At 43.6% G+C, this 21,365-nt stretch overlaps 2 protein-coding genes across 13 annotated transcripts in view; one reads left to right on the top strand and one right to left on the bottom strand.

The window, feature by feature from the left end:
* CAPN6 (calpain 6) overlaps positions 1 to 13,069 on the top strand; it is a 70,379-nt gene extending 57,310 nt beyond the window's left edge. For 5 of the 7 annotated variants that reach the window (XM_067004978.1, XM_013185174.3, XM_048070620.2 and 2 more), the window contains 3 exons: positions 216 to 4,099; positions 7,536 to 7,698; positions 11,529 to 13,069. In XM_067004978.1, the coding sequence (XP_066861079.1) occupies positions 216 to 398 (183 nt within the window). In that variant the 3' untranslated portion in view covers positions 399 to 4,099; positions 7,536 to 7,698; positions 11,529 to 13,069. Of the gene's footprint in view, positions 1 to 215; positions 4,100 to 7,535; positions 7,699 to 11,528 lie in introns of those variants that run through there. The other 2 variants (XM_048070618.2, XM_067004980.1) reach the window with 2 other exon arrangements.
* Positions 8,180 to 21,365, bottom strand: part of PAK3 (p21 (RAC1) activated kinase 3) — a 180,943-nt gene continuing 167,757 nt past the window's right edge. For all 6 annotated transcript variants that reach the window (XM_048070625.2, XM_013185088.3, XM_048070627.2 and 3 more), the window contains 3 exons: positions 21,120 to 21,316; positions 16,400 to 16,537; positions 8,180 to 15,302 (listed from right to left, as the gene is read on the bottom strand). In XM_048070625.2, the coding sequence (XP_047926582.1) occupies positions 15,213 to 15,302; positions 16,400 to 16,537; positions 21,120 to 21,316 (425 nt within the window). In that variant the 3' untranslated portion in view covers positions 8,180 to 15,212. The remainder of the gene's footprint in view (positions 15,303 to 16,399; positions 16,538 to 21,119; positions 21,317 to 21,365) is intronic.

Genomic DNA, 21,365 nt, shown 5'->3' with positions numbered 1-21,365 from the left:
AGCTCCTTATTTGCATAGCATATGTAAATGAGCATGCAAATCCAGAATTTCCCACATGCTTACTAGACAATTAGCTAAATTTAGATTTACACCCCCTCCTCACTCTCTTCCAAGGGGTTAATGAGAGTGACCTTCCTCCAGCACAACCCTTTTGAGTAAAGTGTGAAAGAGAAGCAGTGCTTCAGCTGGGGTTATTTCTGTCCCCTTGTCTCTAGGTCTGGAACAGCAACATCTTGTGTGACCAGTTCCTTGGACAGGCGCTGCTCGCAGCTTCACCCAGTGACCCCAGAGAAGAGCAGACTCTGCAGCTCCGAGGGAGAGGCAGCCAAGAAGCCGACGAGGTGCCAGGTCACATCACCGTCAAGGTTTTTTCCAGCGATGACCTCGTAGAGCTATGAATACCAACGCCCTGCAGAACCAGACAGAGCTGTCACCTCACAGCAGGGAGGGGGGCTTGTCTGTGCTTTCTGTGTGAATGACTTGGAAGCAAAGGTCGCACATAATCACAGTCGCTTTGAAAAGAAATAGCCCTCTAAAACTCTCCATTATCACAGGTAATGGGGAGAGAGGCTTTTAAAGGGAGAAAAATATATTTATGCATATAGATATATATGTTCATGATACAGCAAACACAATAAAAGAGGGGCCAAACTAACTGTCAGCAGATGAGCTCTTTAAGACATGAGCTCACGACCATCTTTCCCAGCAGCATCCTTCAGGAGCTCGTGACACGTAAGCTGGAAGCACACGTGACAGTTCCCACAGGTTCCCAGCACGTCACTCTCTGCTCTCAGCAGAGGGACTGGAGGCAGGATGGCTGCATCTCCGTGGCCATGTGCCAGCAGGTTGGTGTGCTTTGAACACAAGGTTGACTCGCATGGCTCAGTCCTTGTTCACTGCCAGACTCCTCCTGGGAGGGGGATTTTTTTTGAGCTTTGATTGGAAATTTTTCCCCTTTATAGAGAGAGATTTTTTTTTTGATAAATTTCCCTGTTATTGTTACAGATCAGATATTTCTGTTTCTTGGCTAAAATGTTGTTACTCAAGAAGTTCTGGCATTAGGTCTTAAGACCAGGCATGCCACGGCAACGTTAAAATAGAGGGGCATGTCTCGCAGTGACATGTTTGCCTGCATAGAGGCTCTCTTAATATTCCTCTATTCTCTATCCCAAGCTGGCAACTCATGAATTGATATATTTAATCAAGAGAAGGGCATTTCACAATTCAGCTGTGGCTTTGCCCAGAGGACGAATTCAGTAATGGGAGCCCCCTTGCTAAGGAAGCTGTGTTTAATCCACACAATGCTAAAATGGAATAACACTCCTTTTGCCTCATTAGATGTGACGAGTAGCACCAGATACAAAGAGGGCAAAATTAGCTCATGACAAGGATGGGTGTGTCAAACAAAGATGCAATGCTGTGGCAGGTATTAGTTTTTCTCTCTTGAAATTTTGCATAGGTTTATTGCTGATAGAGCTGGCATCTTTGATAAAGCTTAACTTGCATATGATGGAGGACAGGTATTGTTCAGATTTTCTTCAAAGCATGGTTCAGGTACAAACTTCCTTTTAACTTTTGCATATAGCCTGGCAGTAGGGTTTCTTCAGGGCAGCTGTTTCTGTGCTGTCAGGCTGTGCAGTGATTGTGGCAGTATAAAGAGGCTCACTGTGTCAGACCTCTCAGAAATGGATTTTATATGGTTGCAAATTTTGGTCTTGAAAGTGAAGCTGACTATTCTGCCTTTTGTACAGCCAGGGAACTTGGATTTCTCTGTACCTCATAACCACTTCAGTCATTTTGTGCCATTTTTATAAATTATAAAATGCCGCCCAGTAGAGTTAATGTTTTCACAAAAGGTTTTGAAGTCTCCTCAGGGCTCCAAAAGGATCATTGCTGTGGGAGGAAAATGATTTGTCTGACATGTTTGGGCTGGAATGTAAGGCTATGAATGATATAATACCACCATCAGCTTAGTTGCATGTACCAAGTACCTAATTCCAGCTCTCTTTTTAAATAGCTTGGGCTCAAGCCATTTTGCACTCAGAGCATTTGTCAGCTGGGAACTACACGTGGTTGGCAGCCCCGCAGGCAAGTGTAATTCTCTGTAAACTCCTGGCTTTAGAGTTGCTTACTCTCAGATACGATTGTAAAGTGCATTTCTTTAAAAAAAAGCATGAAGTTTCTCACACAGACCAGGCCTCGAGCAAGACACACAGGGAGCTGCAACTCAGTCTGGCTGTCCTACCGCCGCATTACGACCTGTTTACCTCACGTTTCCTCACACACTATTTTATTCCGTGGTAACTCTTCCTCTGGGCGGCGTGGTGTGAGGGGTGACTGCAGCCCATCAGATACACCTTGCACCAGGACAGCAGAGCTGTTGCGGGCCTCACCTTGCTGTGGTGTTCAGAAGGGTTCAAGCCCCGTGCAGTGAATCGTAGGGCAGCAGGGTGAGCAGGAGAGCACGCTAAGGCAGAGCAGAATTGATCATGCTGTATAATCCCCTTTCAGACAGACGTTTTTCTAGGGAGAGTTGCTTATGAGATGGGTGCAGTAAGGAGGCTTGACAAGCTGATTGATTTGGGTCAGTGTTCAGCCTGAAGAAGGTTCCTGTCAAAGCCAGTACCCAGCATGGCCAGGCTGCTTACCCCTCTGTGAAACGACTCAGCCAGCCCACAGTCAGCCAAAGGCTTATGCCTCCCTGCTGCAGTAGGGAGTCTCTGAGAGAGACTGCTTGCCTGAGCTCATCGAGGGCACAAAGCCATCTCACCTCCTAGCTCGAGGGGGATCGCTTGGCTGTTTGCTGCAAGCCCCATAGCTCTGGTCTCTGGCTCCCAGCACCACCACCCTGTCCCAGCATCTGTGTGAGAGCTGTCCCCAGCATCAGTGAGACAGAGCCTGACCAGCAATTCTTTGTTGTGTATGGCTGACTGACAAGGCAGGAAGTCAGGGTGCACTGAGTAGAGGTGGATATTTTTAGACCTTGATAATTATGTCAGCTCAAGACATCCCTGTAGCACAGGGGCAGAGGACCTTACACCACCACTGCTGCTCAGGCTGGAAAAAGAGCTCTGTTAACTTGGCTTTGCCTGAAGGTAGCCCAGTCCCAGACTTGCAGCTGTGGATCGCCTGAGCAATGCTGAGACCAAGATTTTCTGTACTTCTACATTTATTAATGTTTGGAAGTAGTTGGAGCAGGCAGGATTTGCCCATCAGCAGGAGCTGATCCAGTTTGGGCACTGGCATTGTTGATTTCCAGAGGCATCTACTGCTCCCTTTCCCCCAGCATGTGGGAGATGGCAGCAATCCCGAGAGAGGCCAGGCCAGGAGCAGGTTGAAAGGGGAGCTGCTGCTGGGCAGGGGCCAGCACCCGCTGCTCTAGGGGCTCCTTCTCCAGCTCTAGGGGCTCCTTCTCCTGTAAATGGTAGGTAAGCGAGGTATGTTTGAGATAAGAGAATTGCTTTTTCAGACAGATACGGGAATATAAGATCAAACGTTACCAGAGCTGGGTAGTATTTTTCAGTGGGAAAATTGTTTGCTTTTGTGGTGGCTGCATTTTATACACTTGGGCCACCTTCAGCAGAGGGTTTTGCCCCCCTGCCTCCCCTTCAGTTAAAACAGAGAGAAATAGTCTGAAAATGTTTCATTTCAACCTTTATTTTTCAATATGAAGAGATTTAAATAAAAGGTTAAAAAAACAAAAATGTGTCAATTTCTGGAATGAAACATTTACTTTCAGAGAAAAGAATCCCTCCCCCCCCCCCCCCGCCGTTTATAGCTTGCTAGGGAAGAGAAATGCGCACCTCTCCCCTGCCTGCCCCAGGCACACCCCTCTGGCCCCTCTGCCGCTTCCCCCTCGCCCTTCGCCTCACAGCTGCGGCTCGTCGGGCCGGGCCGACCGCCTCGGAGGGGACCGAGGTGACCGCCGTGGGGCCCCGCAGCAGCCGTGCTGGGGCTGGAAGAGTCGCCCCCGACGCGGCCCTTCGCCGTTTGCCTCGGGTCCTCGCCGGACCGACCCCTGGCTGCGGGATCGAGCGGTAAGGGCCGCCTGCTCTCCTGCGACGCCCGAGGGAAGCGACGGGCCCTGCGGCCGCTCCAGGTCAGTCCTGGAGGCCTCTCCCGCTCCACGGCGGGGCCCGGCGGGTCGAGGAGCCCCCGGAGCAGCCCCGGCAGCGGGGGCCGTGGGTCGGCCTCGGGCTGGCCGCTGGAGCCCGCCCCGCCACCGGCCGCAGGGGGGCGCCCGCGCCTCGCGACTCGGCCGCCGCCATTACGCGACGGCCCCGCAGGCGGCGCTGCGGCCGCCATCTTGCGGCGCCGGAGGGCTCGCGGGGGCGTCGCGGGCGGCTCCCCTTGAGGCGGGGAGGCGGCGGCAGGTACGGGCGGGCGGCCCCTGCGGGGCTGCCGGTGTCAGGGGGGCTGTGCGGGAACAGGGAGGCTGAGAACGAAACGTTCCCCGCACGTCCATACAGTTTTTAAGCGTATATTTATGTACACACAGGTGGGTGAGGGAGGGAGGGAGAGAGAGGGAGAGAGACCCCCCCCTCCGTCTGCAACTGTGCCACACTCTAGCCACTGGCATGCATATTTTTTAGATACAATGCACAGACCCTTATTTATATATCCAGCCCTATGAATATTACACTTTTGTATGTGTTTGTATTAGCTATTATACAATCAACATCTAGAGACTTCTGTAAGGGTCGCTCTGTGCATACATGTGCATACATATACATCCATAATATAGCAATAGCAAGACTTTTACACAGCTATTTAAGGGTCTCTATATGTATGTGTATATGTGTATTTTATATATATGTGTGTGTGTACGTATATATATACACACATTTATATACACAGGTATACATACACATATACCCTATACATATATATAGATGGCTGGAGAGCCAGAGACCCTTCTGTAACTAAATAGCACGTTCCCCTTCTCTCCAGCTATTGTGTTATATAATATACATTTGTATTTATGTATATAGATACACACACACAAACATTACACTGAAGATGTAAAACATACATATAAATGTATACTATATGGATAGCAAGTTACATAGTTATTTAAGGCTCTGTGTATCTATTAAGGTAGATAGTGTTATGTGGTTATATAAAGAGCTGTGTGTGTGTATATATATTTATAGTGTATGTATTTATATATGCACATCTGTATTTAAAAAAAAGGATGGCTTGTGAGAGTATTAGTTATGGAACACTCTTGCTGTTTTTCTGCCCCCCCATATATAAAACGCTCTGTATGCCTGCATACACAGACACATATATATAAAATATACATTAGCACTCTATATAGCTGACTAGAGAGAGAAATATTCTGTATGTGTGCATGTGTATATACATACGTACGCATTCATACACACAAATATACACACTATATCCTATAGAAGCACATGGAGTGTGTTACATAATTATAGAAGGGTGTCTGCCCCCCCCGTGTGTGTGTAGGTGTAAGCAGAGAGGCACTCTTGTGTGTATACAGGTACACACATATATAAATAAACAATATATGATCTTTAGTTTATAGTATATTTTATACTCTTTAAATACGTACGTATATAGACAGTGTCATATATTTATAGAAGGGTCTCTGTGTATACAAAATGTATAAGATAGGTACTATATTACATACAGATGGTTAGACAGAGGGAACATTTTATGGAGTGTATGTGCATACACATATATATGGCTGGCGTTACACAAGAGTAGAGATGTGTGCACATGCATAAAATATATAAACTATAATCTATTTTCTACAAATATTGCGAGAGAGGGAGAGAGCGCTACAAAAAGAGTTAACCTCATTATATAAGGGTCCAGGGCGTGTGTGTGCACACACATATGAAGTCTATATTATCTACCAGGATAGTGAATGCTACAGTGTTACATGATTATAGAACGGTCTCTATCTGTCTTTCTCATATGTATGTCTATGACAATACACGGGGGAGGGGGGAGGAGACACTGTGTCCGTTCCCCCCCCCCCCCCCCCCCCCCCCCCCCCCCCTTTTTTGTGTCTGGCCATACACACACACCCATCTTAATCTGGCTTGACGTGTGTATATACATATGAGATTACTCTATATGATACATGTATGTATATAATTCTGTAACATATTCTAATTATCTATAAATGTTATATAATATCTTGTATACATATAGCGATGAACATTTTATATCTGTGTATATACACAAGTGCAAATGCTTTTTTAAAACTCCTTTTAGCAAACTATATGCATTTATTTTCTATCTATAATATATACAGTTATGTAGTTATATGTCAGTGTATATATAAAATACATATGTGCTATATATATCGATGGGGACAGTATAACATATATAATGGTTTCTATATGTGTAAGTATATTATATATAAATTACACTGTATTTTTTTTTTATATATACATGGAGCATTTATATAAGTATATAGCACATGTATCATATATTTTAGTATGTATGTAGGTGCACATCATAGGGGTATATATAAGCCCTATATATATATATATGTATATGGGGTGTGTGTGTATGGAGACTCTTACATAAGGGCTCTCTCGCGCTCTCTCTGTGTGTGTGTTTATTTTATATATATGTTACAGCGTATGTAGATAGCTAGCGCACACTGTGGTTCTGTATAGAGATGTAAAGAGCTAATGAGCGTTATATACGTACATAAGGTGTGCTCTGTCTTGGTGTAATGCTAGAATAAGCGTATATATTTAATGTGTGTATATTGTCTATGTGGCGGGCCAGAGAGAGAGTTACATATGGGTATTGCACTCACTCTGTGAGAACCTTTTATAACTATATGTTTTATAGTATGTATATGTATGTGTAGCGCTGTAAGTGCATAAAGAGAGCATCCCCCTTCTGTGGGTCTGTCACTCTCCCACTAGTTACTTCTATTGTATATACACACACACTATAGAGACCCTTATATAACGATATAAAACGCTCTTGCCATTTACAGATATAGTACATAATATTAAATATGTACATGTGCACATTTTTATACATATGTATAAAATACATGTATACTACATAGTATAGCTTAACTGGAGAGACAACTGATTTGTCATGCTCTCTATGCAGATGTATTATAGCACGTGAGAGCTAGTGAGTGATGTGTTATATAGCTAGCTAAGGCTTTCCTTTTTTTTTTTTAATATATCTACAGTCTGCATGTGTATATACATGTAAAATACATGTAAATTGCTAGAGACACCCCCCCCCCCCAAATAAGGGTCTGTGGGAGAGGTCTACATACTTCTTTTGTACACACACAAAGCTAGCTCTGTTTGTGTTAGAAAGTTTTATAAGGGGCTCATGGCTGTGTGCACACATGCAGGCACTGGCATGCATGCTCACAGCCGTGTGGTGTTACGAGACCAACATGCAGCCCTTCGCTAGCCGTGCTGCATGTACTGTTGGGAGGGTTTCCTGTGTGCCTGACTGGTGAGCTGCCTGCATTTAGTGAATGCCACCGCTGCTGCGCTTGTCCCCCATTTGCCCAGGTGACCCACAGCAGCATCAGGGGAGCCGCTTGATGTGCAGCGTGGGAACAGGAGGTGCTGGAGCTGCTGGACTGTGGCTGAGTGAGGCAGGCAGCCAGCACAACGCCGTGTGAGAGTGAGAGCCACAGTGGGGCTGGAGAAGGCCTTTGAGGTGGGCCTGGAGGTAGGTGCAGCCTTGGCAGAGCTGGGACACGTCCTCTCAGGACTGGTGGCAACGAGTAGCAAGCGTCAACATCCTGGTGTGTGTCGAGCACAAAGTGGGACTTAGCACAGAGGCCAGGCTGAGGTCTGATGGAGAAGGCCAGCTAACATGCCCCTACAGTGCACGGCTGGGGCCTCTGCTTCTCCACCTTCCTCCACCATTAGCAAATACCAGTGAACCCTTCTAAGACAGAGCAGCTACTGGATGCCAGACAGCCGTGCAGCAGTACAAGGGACTCCCAGTACACACAGGAGGGGAGCTGAGGTTGCTCATACACCTTTAAATCTGGCATTGCTTTAATGTGAGTTTTAAGGTGAGTTTGTCACTGCTTTCTCTGAGCAGCCGTACAACAGCTGAAGTGAATGGTGTTCAGTACGCAGTTTTAAAGATTTATGAGATGCTGTTAGAGGCAGGCAAGGTGGCTAACGTGTAACTCTCCATATTCATGAGGAAGGGGTGTTATTTTTATTTTTTTTTGTAAACATGGGGCAACAGACAAAACACATTGAAAAGTCACAACACTCAGTGGCTTTTTCCAAATGAGAGCAATAAAAAGACTGTCTGCTGTCGTGGACACAAGAAGCTCCAGCAGCAGAGGGTAAATACAGCCTTGTAGAAGGTAAGTCCTGTTCCATAACATCATACTCTGGTGGCACAGGTGAAAGCTAAAAGCACAAACAGCCAAAGAGATGAAGTCTTTCTGACTGCAGATGATTGAGGCTGTTGTATCTTCAGCCAGCCCTAAGCCTGTTTTGTTAGGAAAAGTTGCAGTCACAGTCCACTGGTATTTATAACTTTTATTTGCAATACTTTAGGTCCAAGTTTCAAACTGCAATATTTTTACACTCAAGACACAGTCATGCACAATCCATATTTCATTTTTCTATTGCTTCAACCACAATTTAAAATAACTTAATATTGGAAACAAAACCCAAAATCTTAAAAAAAAAAAAAAAAAAAAAGATGCTGAGGTCAGTAAGATGGATCCATGCCATCAGCACATTTACAAAGTAAATAACTTAGTTCTTTTTTTAAAAAGATCATAATTACCTCTTAATCCAAAGTTACAGAAGATTTTTCACTACACATTTGTTTTTTTATCTTTTATCTTTTTCTTTTTTTTCTGTTTTTCTTTTCTTTTTTTTTCTTTTTCTTTTTTTAAACAGATAACATGTCCTAAAAAAGGAATGTACAGCAAAATGAGATACATTTCTGTTAAACAATGAAAATGTAGGCTCCTTCCTCTGTTTACTTTTGTCTGGATACCCTGAAGAAAAAAAAAATCTAGCAGACACCAGCGTAGATGTAAACTGGTTGCTTCAGACTAAACTGGAGTTTAGAGTAGGTTACATCCTGATCCAGTCAAGAGTTGCAGAATTCTTTTGCAGATCTTCCTAAAATGTATATCTGTGTATGCACAGCATCTGCAGTGCAGACCAGCACCAGTGCACGAGAGTAGCTCCCAGAGTGAATTCAGGCTGTACCCAAGAAGGGGTTGTTCTCTTCACTGGAGGCTACACAGTGTTTGCTACTGGTTCCCACCTAGAGCAGCTCCCCTTCCACTTGTTCACCTGCCACAGCAGATAGCAGCAGCTTATGAGTGTTGCACCTGAAGAGCTGAGAGGCTTTTTTTTTTTTTTTCCTTGTTGCTGTTCTACAGACCGGTTTAGCAGCATTATTTAACACTAATATAAATAGTGTGACAAAAAGCAATTGCCTCTGTGCAGCTTCTCCTCAAAGGTCAAAAGTCGCAGCTGACATGGATGTAAGAGAATTGCATGCTTCAAATTTGCTACATTGACCCACTTCTGACATGAATAGCTTTGCATGATGGCGAAAAAGAACAATGAGCAGCTCCTTTCTACCCACCTGCTCACTCGGCCATGGGACACCAATGGCCCCCCCGTACTGAGGGCTTTATCAGCACTTAGTTATTAAGCAACAGGTTCTGCTGTCATGGAAGCCAGCAACCAAATTGTCACCAACTTCAGGGGGAGTAGAAGCAGTGCCTGTATCTGATCTCTAAGTCTATGGCTGGGCTGGACACATGAAATACAGAATATTCAGCAGCAAAAGGACCTGACTTTAAAAACAACCACCTGCTGCTATTTTTCTCATGTTTGAAATAGTGGTATGCCAGCCTGTGGCATCTGGGAGCCCTCAATGCAAGCATGTACTTGAGCTGGCTTGCCCCAGGCTCTTGGAGGTTATGCACAAAGTGCAGGGTAACACTGCATCCCTACCAAGCTTATAGAGTTAAAATGCTGCTGGAAACAGGCAGTTCAAAGGGCAGGAACATGAGGATTTCCAGCACTCTCTCTGAGCCAGTAACACAATCTTGGTTAGCAGTCACTGAGCACAGGAAGAACAGATGGCACAGAAAGGGGAACAACATTCAGTCAAGCATAGAGACTAGAAAGAGCAAGACCTGTGAAAGACCTTTTCAGTTTCTCGCCTTAGGAAAACTTAGCTGTTTCAAGCCCCCTGAAAGGAGCCAAGGCCAGAGGAGAGGTGACACACAGATACTCATGTTCTTAGGTCATATGCTACCTCCCTCAGAGAACTGTGATTTGAATGCATGTGCATGTGGCTCTTCTGACCTGCATTCACAACAGCTCCCAACTCAGACCACTGCATCCAGCTGTGGTCCTTGGGGCTTTGAGTCCCTCTGGCACATCAGCTGTGCAAGGCAAAGATTTGGGAGCCTCACGGAAACCAAGCACAATCCCCAGGCAGCTGTGAATGCAGTGCCACTCAATTACAGCGCGAGACACCACGCACACTCATGCTGAAACATATGGGCGATCTGCTGGAACCTGACCCAACGCAATGCTACTGTACTCAGAGGTTATTAAAACAATTAGCACTTTTCCATATTATCAGCTCTAACGAGTTAGATTGCTCCCTAGTTTCCTCACTCAGAGTCAGATGCTAGCAGAACATGGAAGAATAGTTAAGCAGTGAGAACAAAGTTTGCAGGCTCCCACCTTCATGGCAGACCAAAAGGAACCCACAAAGAGCACGTAAGCATCCCTCATTCTCTTTCCTGTATCATTTTTTTTCTTTTGAGATGACTTGTCACCAAAGATGCATGCAACCATTTGTAGGCTCAGGAAAGTGGACGTTTATATACATGACACATACCCAGGATTATGGCAGTCAGCTCTAAATCACATGTATAAGCAAGATGCTGCAAGTTTCAGCCAGAAAAAGAAATCACCCTGTCAGCTCAAGGACAGACACAAGCGAAGAAAAGTTTTAAAGACCCATGAATTGCCGACTGCACCCGAGGAAACCATGGATGGTCGTTCTTTGCATGTTTCCTGAAAACTGGGGGCTAAAATTAGAGGTATTTACCCACTCAGTTGAAAAACAAAAGCTGAATGTTTATATTTACGAATCTTCATCAGCTTCCCCCATCTTTAAGTTCCTGCGCATGTAGGAACAGTCCACCACGAAGGCCTGCTATCTTGATAATGCTTAGCAAGGCTAAGCTGGCGTTAGCATGCGTGCCCTGGATGTCAAGCAAAGAACAACTGGCTCCTGTCTTTAACGGTAGGTGCTAGCAGAGCTCTCTCTCCGTCTCTTAATCCAGTTAGAGCAAATCATTAAGCAAAGAAACGCATACATGTACAAGCTCAGTGTGAGGGATACTCTGTGGCCAAGCCAGTGAGTATATACTGGAACCACAGATCATAGGATATGGTGACATTTCCTACACTTAGAGGACAGAGATAAGTACTTACTTTCCTTCTTGTGGTGACTGGAATGTGCTTCATTTTTGGTGGCAGGACATGGGGGCGGAGGCTGACTGAAAGACCTGCTGAGGCACAGCCACTGGCCTCAAAGAAGTCCAACACAAACAGCTAAAAAGAATACTTCATTTGTTCGTAGTGTGAGTTGGCCAAACAGTACCCAAAGATGGCAAAGAGACGCATATTTACAGAAGTGCTGGACACAAGAAGTAGGAACACAACCCTGTTTGTGAACAAACCCCGAGAGCACTGTGAGATCCACCCCCCTGTGCAGGCTCCCAGGAGTGTGTGCAGGAGCTGTATGGAATTCTGTATGATTATTGTTTTTGGTTTTCTTTTTTTTCCCCTTTTTTTGTTAAATAAATAATATTTTCTGTGCTTCTCAAGCTTCCCTGACTTTACTGCTGTCATGCTTCTGTCTCAGAACTCACTAAAACCACAGCAAGCTAACAGGTCATTTTCACACACTGTAGGGATGGGAATCATAGTCAAACTCTGAATGTTTTTTTTTTTTTGTTTGTTTTCATTTTCTTTAACCATTTAATGAAGTTAAAAATAAACACAAATAACCAGTCTTTTAAAATCTTGGAATGAAAGTGTTTGAAACGTATTTAACATTTACCTATGCATTTAACAACAGAAACAGCCTATTTCTAATACTTTCAAAAATATACGTAAACTAATTGCTTAATCTGAAGATAGCAGTCCAAAAAAACCCGAGATAATTCCAGAGATTTTATAATATTAGCCTCTTCTCTTTCTGGAAGGTCAACACTATTGTCAATCCTAACTTACTTCTTGCACCTGTAAATAATGTACAAGACCTACCCATCTCAGGACAGATTTTTTTTTTTTTTTAAATATTAATATGCCACATTTCCTATCAGAGTTGGGAAATGATAAAAACAGCTGCCACCCTTCAGTATCTAGTGACTCAGATTTTAGTGCCCGAGACTGTCTCAAGCACAAAGCCTGGTGCCTCCAGATGCTGGAGGTGAGCTTCCCTGTACGTAAAACATTCTCAGCTGGGCAATTACAGTCCATGCAGAAAAAAACCACTGGCAGAGGTAATTTCTGTTGAACCCTTTCTACCTCACAGAATTTTTTTTAGCAGAAAAATCTCTGGATTTGCTGATGCAAAGAAAAAATATAGAATTTAATAAAATAAAAACTAAGGCCTCTTATTAAAGCAGTTGTATTTAAAGAGCCAGTGCCAACAGTATTCTGTATTCTGGAGCATACAATGATCAGAAAAATAATACTAATATCCAGTTTCCTATTTTGTTATCCTTGTGAAGTTTTTCTGGAAAGTAGAGATGCTGAGAAACTTACTGTTAAAGAAAATAAATAGAAAAAAAAAATCAGGTAGTGTAGGCTGTCAATGTAACTATCTCGTATGTCCAGCAAACGTGTACCATAAAAAAGTGCTTTCCTTTCAAAGGACGGCTGTCAGTTCCTTTGTGGGTAGGATAAACTAAAAGCGTTACTGGAAAGAGAAACTGTCACTTGTTTCTTCACTTCTGACATGGAATACAAACATGTTTCATTCAGATTAATGCTTTACAAATGGAGGGCAGCCCTTCTCAAGTCCCAGTCGCTCTTTTTTTCTCAAGGAAGCTTATCTCCCAGGTAGATAGCTTGAGCTGACAGAGAAAAATGCGGCCTCACAAAAGCAGTAGCATCTTTTCATATTTGGGTATCTGAAAATCAAACCTGTTGTACTCCCCAGGACACCAGAAGCTAATTTGTACCTAGCTGTGGTAACTTAACGAGCATCACCTCTCCCTGTTGCCTCAGCAAAGACACTGGGATGGACAGAGCGAGTGAGGGTGGGTTAGTCGGCAGTATTAATGACATTTGCAACACAAAGACTGTGACTAAATAAGAAGCCAAAACCAAACAAGCTAATAGCCTAATTCAAGAGTAGCCCAAACATCCTTCATTCGTACCGGCAAAACAGGAAGGTTTTTTGTACCTTAAAGTCTGCTTAGCCCCTTGCAGGACCAGGCCTAACAAGCTGTTTTACTCATTTTTTCGCTCATTAGGTAAGTGTTGATTTAAATGCTGTTTTGGAGGTCTTTGATTAGTTGTACCAATAAAGTACAGCAACAAATATCCCACACAAGTGCTTTTTCTGAGTGAAGCCGCACTCCATCTTTCTTTCAGAAAAGAATAAATAAAACACAAACGGCATACTACAACTATTCTGCTCCCTTACAAATCAGCTGACTAGTCGAGCACAAGCCTCAGTCACATCCAGGATTCACTCTCCCTCAGCAACTCAGAACTGCATTCAGCAGTGCCTGCTGTATGCCGGAGAGCAGAAAGCAGGCGGGTTTTATGGCTCTAAATGTTTCTGCAATCTACTCTGCATTTCGTACCTTTGCTCTTGCTCAGTGCAAGGCTTCAGGTTTAAATGCACTTTCTTCCCAAGTTGTCTGGGGCACTGGCTCAGGCAGAACCGAACCCTGGAAGCTGTCACTCATTTGCATCAGTGTCACAGTTCCCGTGACAGCACTCGTGCACCTAAAGGACACTCACCTGCACGGAGCCTGCAGAGCAGTCTGGCTGCCTTCCCCTCTGCCAAGAGGGGCACGGATGCTACTGACCTTTCCCAGGAGCTACAAGAAGACAGGGGAGCAGGCGTCCTCACAAGTGACAGCAACGCCCAGCTCGGTTTTTCCCTCCTTTGCTCCCACACAAACCCAGGAGGGCTAATCCCACCGGTCTGCGCGTTGGGAAGCATGGCTGCAGTTACCCTTAGGAGCAGCCCACTGCCAGTTTGGCTCCGACACTGGGGGTGATCATTCTGGTCCCAGGAAAAGGGGAACACCCAGCGCCAGGCTGCTGCTGCTCGCTGCTACGAGCACCTCCTTCCAGCCCGGGGCTGCAGACGCTGCTCCGTGCTCTGCAAAGGGATCCGCTGGGGCTCGGCACTGAGCAAGGCTGGACCTGCTCTCACTTCACATCTCTCTTACAGCTTTGCATCACACAAGCCCTTTCTGAGCATACTGATCTTTCTGCTTTCTTGTTTTAGTAAGACTCTCACCCATATTACAACTAGTTATACAAATCAAACTGCCAAGAACAGAAACACTATATATTCACAGTTGAAAGCCTGTATCTCAACAGGATATTTTGTCTGCTCCACTCCTGATTCGGTTTTGGTTGGAAATGCAATTTCACTTTCTTCCTCATCTAGAAGTATTATGATTGGGCAAATACCAGCGAGTGGACTGTATTCAAAAAGCAGTGCAGTCTGGAGTTATGAATGAAGAAGACCCTTCTCCAATTCCAAACCATATAAAAAAAAATAACATAAAAGGGACTCTGCATCTTTAAGAAAAAATTGACAATTTAAAAGTGAATGTACAGCTTATTCACAGGGAGAGAAGGAAGGGAATCTTCCAACTGCATTTGCTTTACCTTGGAAATGGCTGAAGCAGCAAAGCATTTTCTGTCATTACCTCTCTGTCTTAAGCCCTGTTTCATTTTAAAAATAAATTAAGGAGCCAGAAAGCAGGAAGAAGACACGTGATAAGTTTTTACTCATTGAGGGACTGGAGAACAGTTGTTCTCCCCTCCTACCACCATGACTGCGACTGTTGGTCTGTCCATCCATCCATCCATCCTGCAGCAGAAGCGTTGAGGTTTTATAGAGTTTTTTTTCTCAGTCCTGCTCTGGAGGGAGCTGGCATGGGAGAAAGCCAGCCTGAAGCACTAGCGGCTGCTGTTCTTAATCGCTTCCTTTGCTGCAATGATCAGAGGAGTCAGGCTGGAAAGAGGCTTGGCTAATTTTAAAAATGGATGCTGCCCAAAGGAAAGAAAGAAACCAACCATTACTTTCCAGACTCAGTTACAGACTCAAAACATTATTCCTCTGGCTACCAGGAGTACACAGAAATAGGACTGAAGGTACCATCTGCATCTTCATGTCCAGTATCCTTGCTATCATGGGCAAACATGGCACATCATCTTATTAATCCATTTATCAAAGTGTCTTCAGCTTGCTGGGATTTTTGCCCTGCCAGCCCTCTGGGAATGCTTCTTGCTGCTCCAGAGCCTTGATTCTTTTAGGAAACTTCAAATATTTAGGTTCCTGTTTTCTAAAGACACAAGCTATTTTAGTTGTCAAATAAAGACTAGAGGCTTAAGCTATTCCCAAGGGAACTCCAATACCTCTAGAAATGGTTGTCCCAAATGGTATTTAGGCCACTGAGGTCCAGGCTTTTAGGCTTTTTTTTTTTTTTTTTCATGCTTTAAGATTGGAGCAAGGAGACAAGGGACAGAGCACTGATGGACCTGGCTCTGGGCTGCAGTGGGAGCTGTTTCCTCCATCCCCTACCCCTCCTTGTGCTGACTGGCACTTTCACAGCAGGGACAGCCGAGGAGCACATGCTACAAAACTCTATCTACCACAGTTTACACCCACCACAAAACCTGGCAGTAAACCAGTAGCAGCTCTCATTACTCAACTATGCCAGGCAGCAAATGGTGCTGTGACAAGTCTCATTCAGCCATTCCTACTTCAGTGGCAGAAACCTTCAACAGGGGCAGGACAGATAAACTGGGGCATTCCCTCTGCTGACCCCTCTGATGCTCACAGGGAGCACCCCAAAGCCCCTTCCCTTCCCACAGCCAAATCTTTGACCATTCAGCTGTGGCTGATTTCCTTGGGTTCCTGTATGCAAAAGTTAGCAACACCATTTCTGCCTCTGAAGCTGAGGCCACTCCAGTTATTTTGTTACTGCGTAGAACTGAATATAGATCAAAATACTATTTTTTGCGTAAGAAGCATCAAGTCTGGAGACTATTATGGGGGGATTAGTCTGATGCCTTCACATTTAGCTGATGAGAACATCGCTATATACTGCAGCCATTTCACTTGCAGCCATTTCCCATTTTACCTGCAGAAGCTCCTTGGCAGACCCTCGCCTGTCCACATCCATCTCCAGGCAGCAGTTCAGAAAGTCGCGAAACACGGCAGAGAGTCGCTCAGGGTTCTGCAGCTCCGGTGTCCCATTTGTAGCTATCAGATACAGCGCCTGGAAGAAAGGGAAACACGAGACTCCACCTGTTTCTTTCAGCTCCTTAGCTGCTCACACAGACCCTGTTTTTAAGGTCCTATCTCCACCGGCAGTTTCCTCCCTGGCAGAGGATTAGAGACAATTTTGCTATCCCAACAAAAACAGAAACCCTGATGCAGACACAGCTATTCCAACACCAGTATGATTTTGCCTTGACAGCTGATTTCATTGGCTGACTTAGTTAGTATGAACTACACCAGCAGAAGCATATTTTGGTTCTGTAAGTATTGACACTAGCTTTACAAGCTATTTTAAGAGTGAACTGGGTCTAACTATATTATTTCAAAGGATTATTACATAAAACACATTTCTGCTGTGCTCACTAAAGCACAGCTTCCATAAAACCAAAGTAGCCACATTTTTAGTTCTGTTCTTGATAAATATGGTAACTGGATGAAAAAAGGAACAGAAATATTTGGAACGTATTTTCAACACAGCGTAAGTTGCATGAACAGTTATATTAAGAAGAAAATGCATAACTGGGCAGACAAGAGCCACTTGCAATTACATCTCAAAACAATCTCAACGCCATTGAACCGCCAATGTAACAATGCCAAGAGCAATTCCATCCCTATGGTAACCTTATGCTAATTTTGATACTCAAGTAAATGGACTAATGATGTCCCACCCCAGAAATTGCCAAATTGCCAGGGAAGAAATGGGAGGTTTTGGCAGATGGGTTATTGAAAGCTCATGCTTGGTGACACGGAGAAATTGGCTTCAGTTAAGAAATAAGTATGTTCACCAAGCCCTTCAGCAAAAATGGATGAGAAGCAGAACAGCCTATATTCATTTAAACTATAATCCTCATGTTTCAGGCAAGCATCCCATTGAAAAGAATGGAGATGGGATTTTAGAAAAGCTTTTTTTTTTTTTTTTTTTAGTAAAGAGAACTTTAAATTTCTTACACTTGTTTCACATTTCATCATCACACATAGAAGAGGTAGAAACAACTCAGAAAACAGTGTTTAACCTGAGAACTGGGAGTGTTTGTGGTAAGGTTTGAGTCCTCTGTGAATTCTCTTCCATGTGTATAAATGCCTGTCTGCATGCGCAGTCACTGTGCACTGGCCCCTCCAAACACTTGAAAATCCCAGGCCTTCTCCTCAGTAGCATCTAGTATAAGATAGGCTTAATTTTCTCAGGCAAATTAAAGGACACTTCACAGCTAACAGTATTCATGCAGCTCAGCAAGTCTTCCTGGTACTCTTTTTCCAATCTTCAGGCCAAGGAATTATAATTAATTTTGCAAAACATACGGTAAACATAATGGAATACAGTTCGCTTTTAACATGCTCAGAAGATAGAGATGAGTTAATTCTTTTGTTGGAAGATATTACTTAGAAACGTAAAGTATTCTGAACTACTCAGACTTGGACATGTAGAATATGTCCAAAAATGTACAGCAATAATAAGAACAGGCCTAGGCCTCTCATAAACAGGTCTGCCATGCTAACAACAGCTCCGCACCACTGGCATTCAAACAGACCATGACCAAATTGACTTTGTTCTCCTCTTATGTACTGAGGAAAAAATTCCAGTCCTAGAAAAGCAAATGAACCATCCTAGAGTAAAAACGATAAAAGTAAGTTTCTTTACTTTCCCCACAACAGAAGTATCACAAAATCAGTCCTATCCTGCTTGTCTGCAGCTGACCTCAGCCACATGGCACAGTGGTGAGCTGGAGTGCCTGTCCTCGCTGTGTTTAGCTGTGGTACCCAAGGGATTTAATTCTCCAACAGTAAAGGAATACAGCACTGATGTCAAACTTGAAATTTTTATTCCAGCTACATTCAGCTGACTGTGAAACAGGAGTGTCAGGATGAACGAAGCTCTTCTGTTTGCTCATTTCTTCACAATATATGAGTCATGAGAAAGTCATCTTTAGCTATTATTTTACCTTTTTAAATATTTCTAGTATTGTATATTTTAATTATTTCTACAAGAACAGAAAAGGTCTATGGGAATCTGCAGCACCTTCTAATTATGTACCTTTTGGTTTCCTGTGATGCAACCAGTAAAGAAAAATAAGTACAGTCAAAGGAAATGAATGTTTGCAGTAGCTGCAAAGGAGCAGTAAGCTCATAGATCTGTTAGCTTACCAAAAAATAAGAAAAGACTCAGCATACAATTTTAGCTGCAGTCTCTGAAAATAGTACCTCAAAGTTATCAGAAATACACTGCAGGAACAATATACAGATGACTTGGAAGCCTGAAACTGTAGAAGATCCATAGCATTTGGAACACACACTGCAGCTTTTAGGAAAAGTTAAGTACTGCAGTTAATAAATGAGAAAGCAAACAGAAATGCATTTTTTTTTCTTTTTCTTTTTTTAATTAAAGCTGGGAAGGCCCAATCTGCATTTTGAAGGATATTTACTGCATTGTCCCTCAGGGCCTAGGAATACTCCTGATGGCAGGAAATCACAGTGAGAGAAAAGAAATACCATCACAGGAATATCCAGGACTGTCATGGCTGGAAAATGGTTCCTGCCTGTGAGTTCTGCAAAGGCTGGAAGGGACTTGAGCAATGTTTGCTCTATGTCTGGAAAACAACAAATGTGACTACACTAAAACTGCTATTAAATCTATGATTAATGATCCTTTAGTGCCCTTATAATTTATTGATGAATTTAAATTAGTGCCAGTAACTGAAGCACCTGCATGCCTTACGTTATTAAAACAATCATTCATAAAAATAAAAGAGCAGCCTTTTGCTTCCAGGCTTTGCAGAATTCCCTGAATGTGGTCACAATGAGATTATTAAATGCAACAACTACTTTGTGTCATCCGCTAAAAACTTAGCTCTAAAAACAGGTCTTGCCTATAACCTCTCCTGCTTGGATGCAACCTCTGGAGTCTCTGACTCCACATACAACAGCAGGTCAGATCCTGTCCTGTTTGGGATGGATTTACCTTAATAGAACTAGCTGGTAACTGGGGAACTGCACTCACTCCATCAATAGCTGTTCACCAGTCCTTGCTCAGGGGCAACAACCTCTGCAAAGAAGCCAGGAAAGCTGATGCAGGTGGTACCAACTTTAGATGCCCTATTTTAATCTGCCGGTTTTACTCAGATACCTGAAGATCCCTTGGACCTGTAAGTGTCCACATTGATCTGAACTCCAGCAGGAGATCGGAGGTGTATGGAGAAAAACAGCATCTCCAATTTAGTCTGGGCAATACCAAGAATAACTGAATGTGAATGTGGTCGGAAATCCAGTTACCTTTTTAACAGCTGACCTGACGCATCCTGAGGAGCCCTAATTAACATCTAAGTTTAAGGAAGCAAGGAGTTTTCAGCATCCAAACCAGTAACGCTAATTATGTTTTTGCTGCCTTATACAAGGCGAGTATGTTTTTTTTTGCAAGGGTACCCCCCTGGAAGCATGTGCAATGTAGGGCCTTCTCTTTGCAGGAGACTGAAGAACTGGTGATGTGCAAAAGCCATTCTAGGTAAAATTGGTCTGCAGTGACAGGCCTGCTGCCTACCAGCTATGGTGCACTCTGCTTGTTTGACATCAGTCTAAACCCAAACCCATTTCTTACACCCTTTCACATGGTGGCACAGCACATACACGAGTGCACTGGAGCCCAAAACCCCAGGGCACCTGCCAAACCAAAACAGGTCTTCCATAAAGACACAGAAAACCTCTTCCATAAAAAGTAGAAGACAAAAGATTGTATATTTGTCATGTTCCTTTCTTAAATAGCATGGCCAGGTTGTGCTGTTTGTTCAGTCTGCAGCACGCAGCCTGGGCTGCCAGAGGAATTACAGCCTCACCACTATGAGAAAAGCTAAAGGTCATGCTGTGTTTTAGTTCTAGCCGTAACAAAAATTACGTATGCAAGTACATAGGTACAAAATTAAGTTCCTCACGGATTCCTGCCTCCCATCAGGAATTAACTGTGTAGCATTTAACTGTTTCAGCTATCAGCCATGAGTTTTTTCCTTGGTGTACCTTCCTCCTCTGTTGCACACTTGAATAAGAATTGGCTGTTTCATTTTAAGAGTTTGGACAAATGAAAACTTCAAAACAACAATGCATTAGTTTACTGCAAGTATCTGTGCATTTTAGAAATTAATAATTTAGAAATCAATAATTATGGCATTACTCTAACCAATGACACTTCCTGAAAGGATCAGGTAACTGATCTACACTGATCTGAGTTTGAAAATACTTCTGCCTGCAGGTATAGTTGAAGCTTGTTTCAGAAAAATTCATCAGCTGGAGAAACTTGCCACTGAAAAATCCCTGGCATCAGAGGTACAGCTAAAACAGATTTCAAACAACGCCCAAGAAATTTTAAGAATCACTGAAGACAAAAATGACAAACTTCTGAACTGGCTCCACCTTACTTGTCTTTTGAGGTTCTCCCATTTACATACCCGAAGCCAGAGTCTGTGCTGATACACTCCAGTGACATTTTTAGAAGCAGCCTTTGCTGGAATTAGTCCAAGCTGACGTGACTGGGATTTTATGTCTAAACATAGGACAGCTTAAAAAGACAGTGGTGTCTGATTCTATTGGCACCTTACCCTGAGAGGATTTTCATTAAGGTAAGGTGGTTCTCCTTCCACCATTTCTATTGCCATGATCCCGAGCGACCAGATGTCAACTTTGGGACCGTATGCTTTTCGTGTCACCACTTCTGGTGCCATCCAGTAAGGAGTCCCGACCATTGTGCTCCTTTTACTCTGTTCAGGGGTGATCTGAGCACAGAAGCCAAAATCAGCTGAGGAGAAAAAAAAAAAAAAGTATTGTTAAAGCCATTTAAAATTCTG

Source organism: Anser cygnoides, chromosome 13 (genome assembly GCF_040182565.1).
Source record: "Anser cygnoides isolate HZ-2024a breed goose chromosome 13, Taihu_goose_T2T_genome, whole genome shotgun sequence".
Classification (NCBI taxonomy): Eukaryota; Metazoa; Chordata; class Aves; order Anseriformes; family Anatidae; genus Anser; species Anser cygnoides.
Note: the sequence above shows the minus strand (reverse complement) of the source record. Positions and strands in the feature narration are given on the sequence as shown.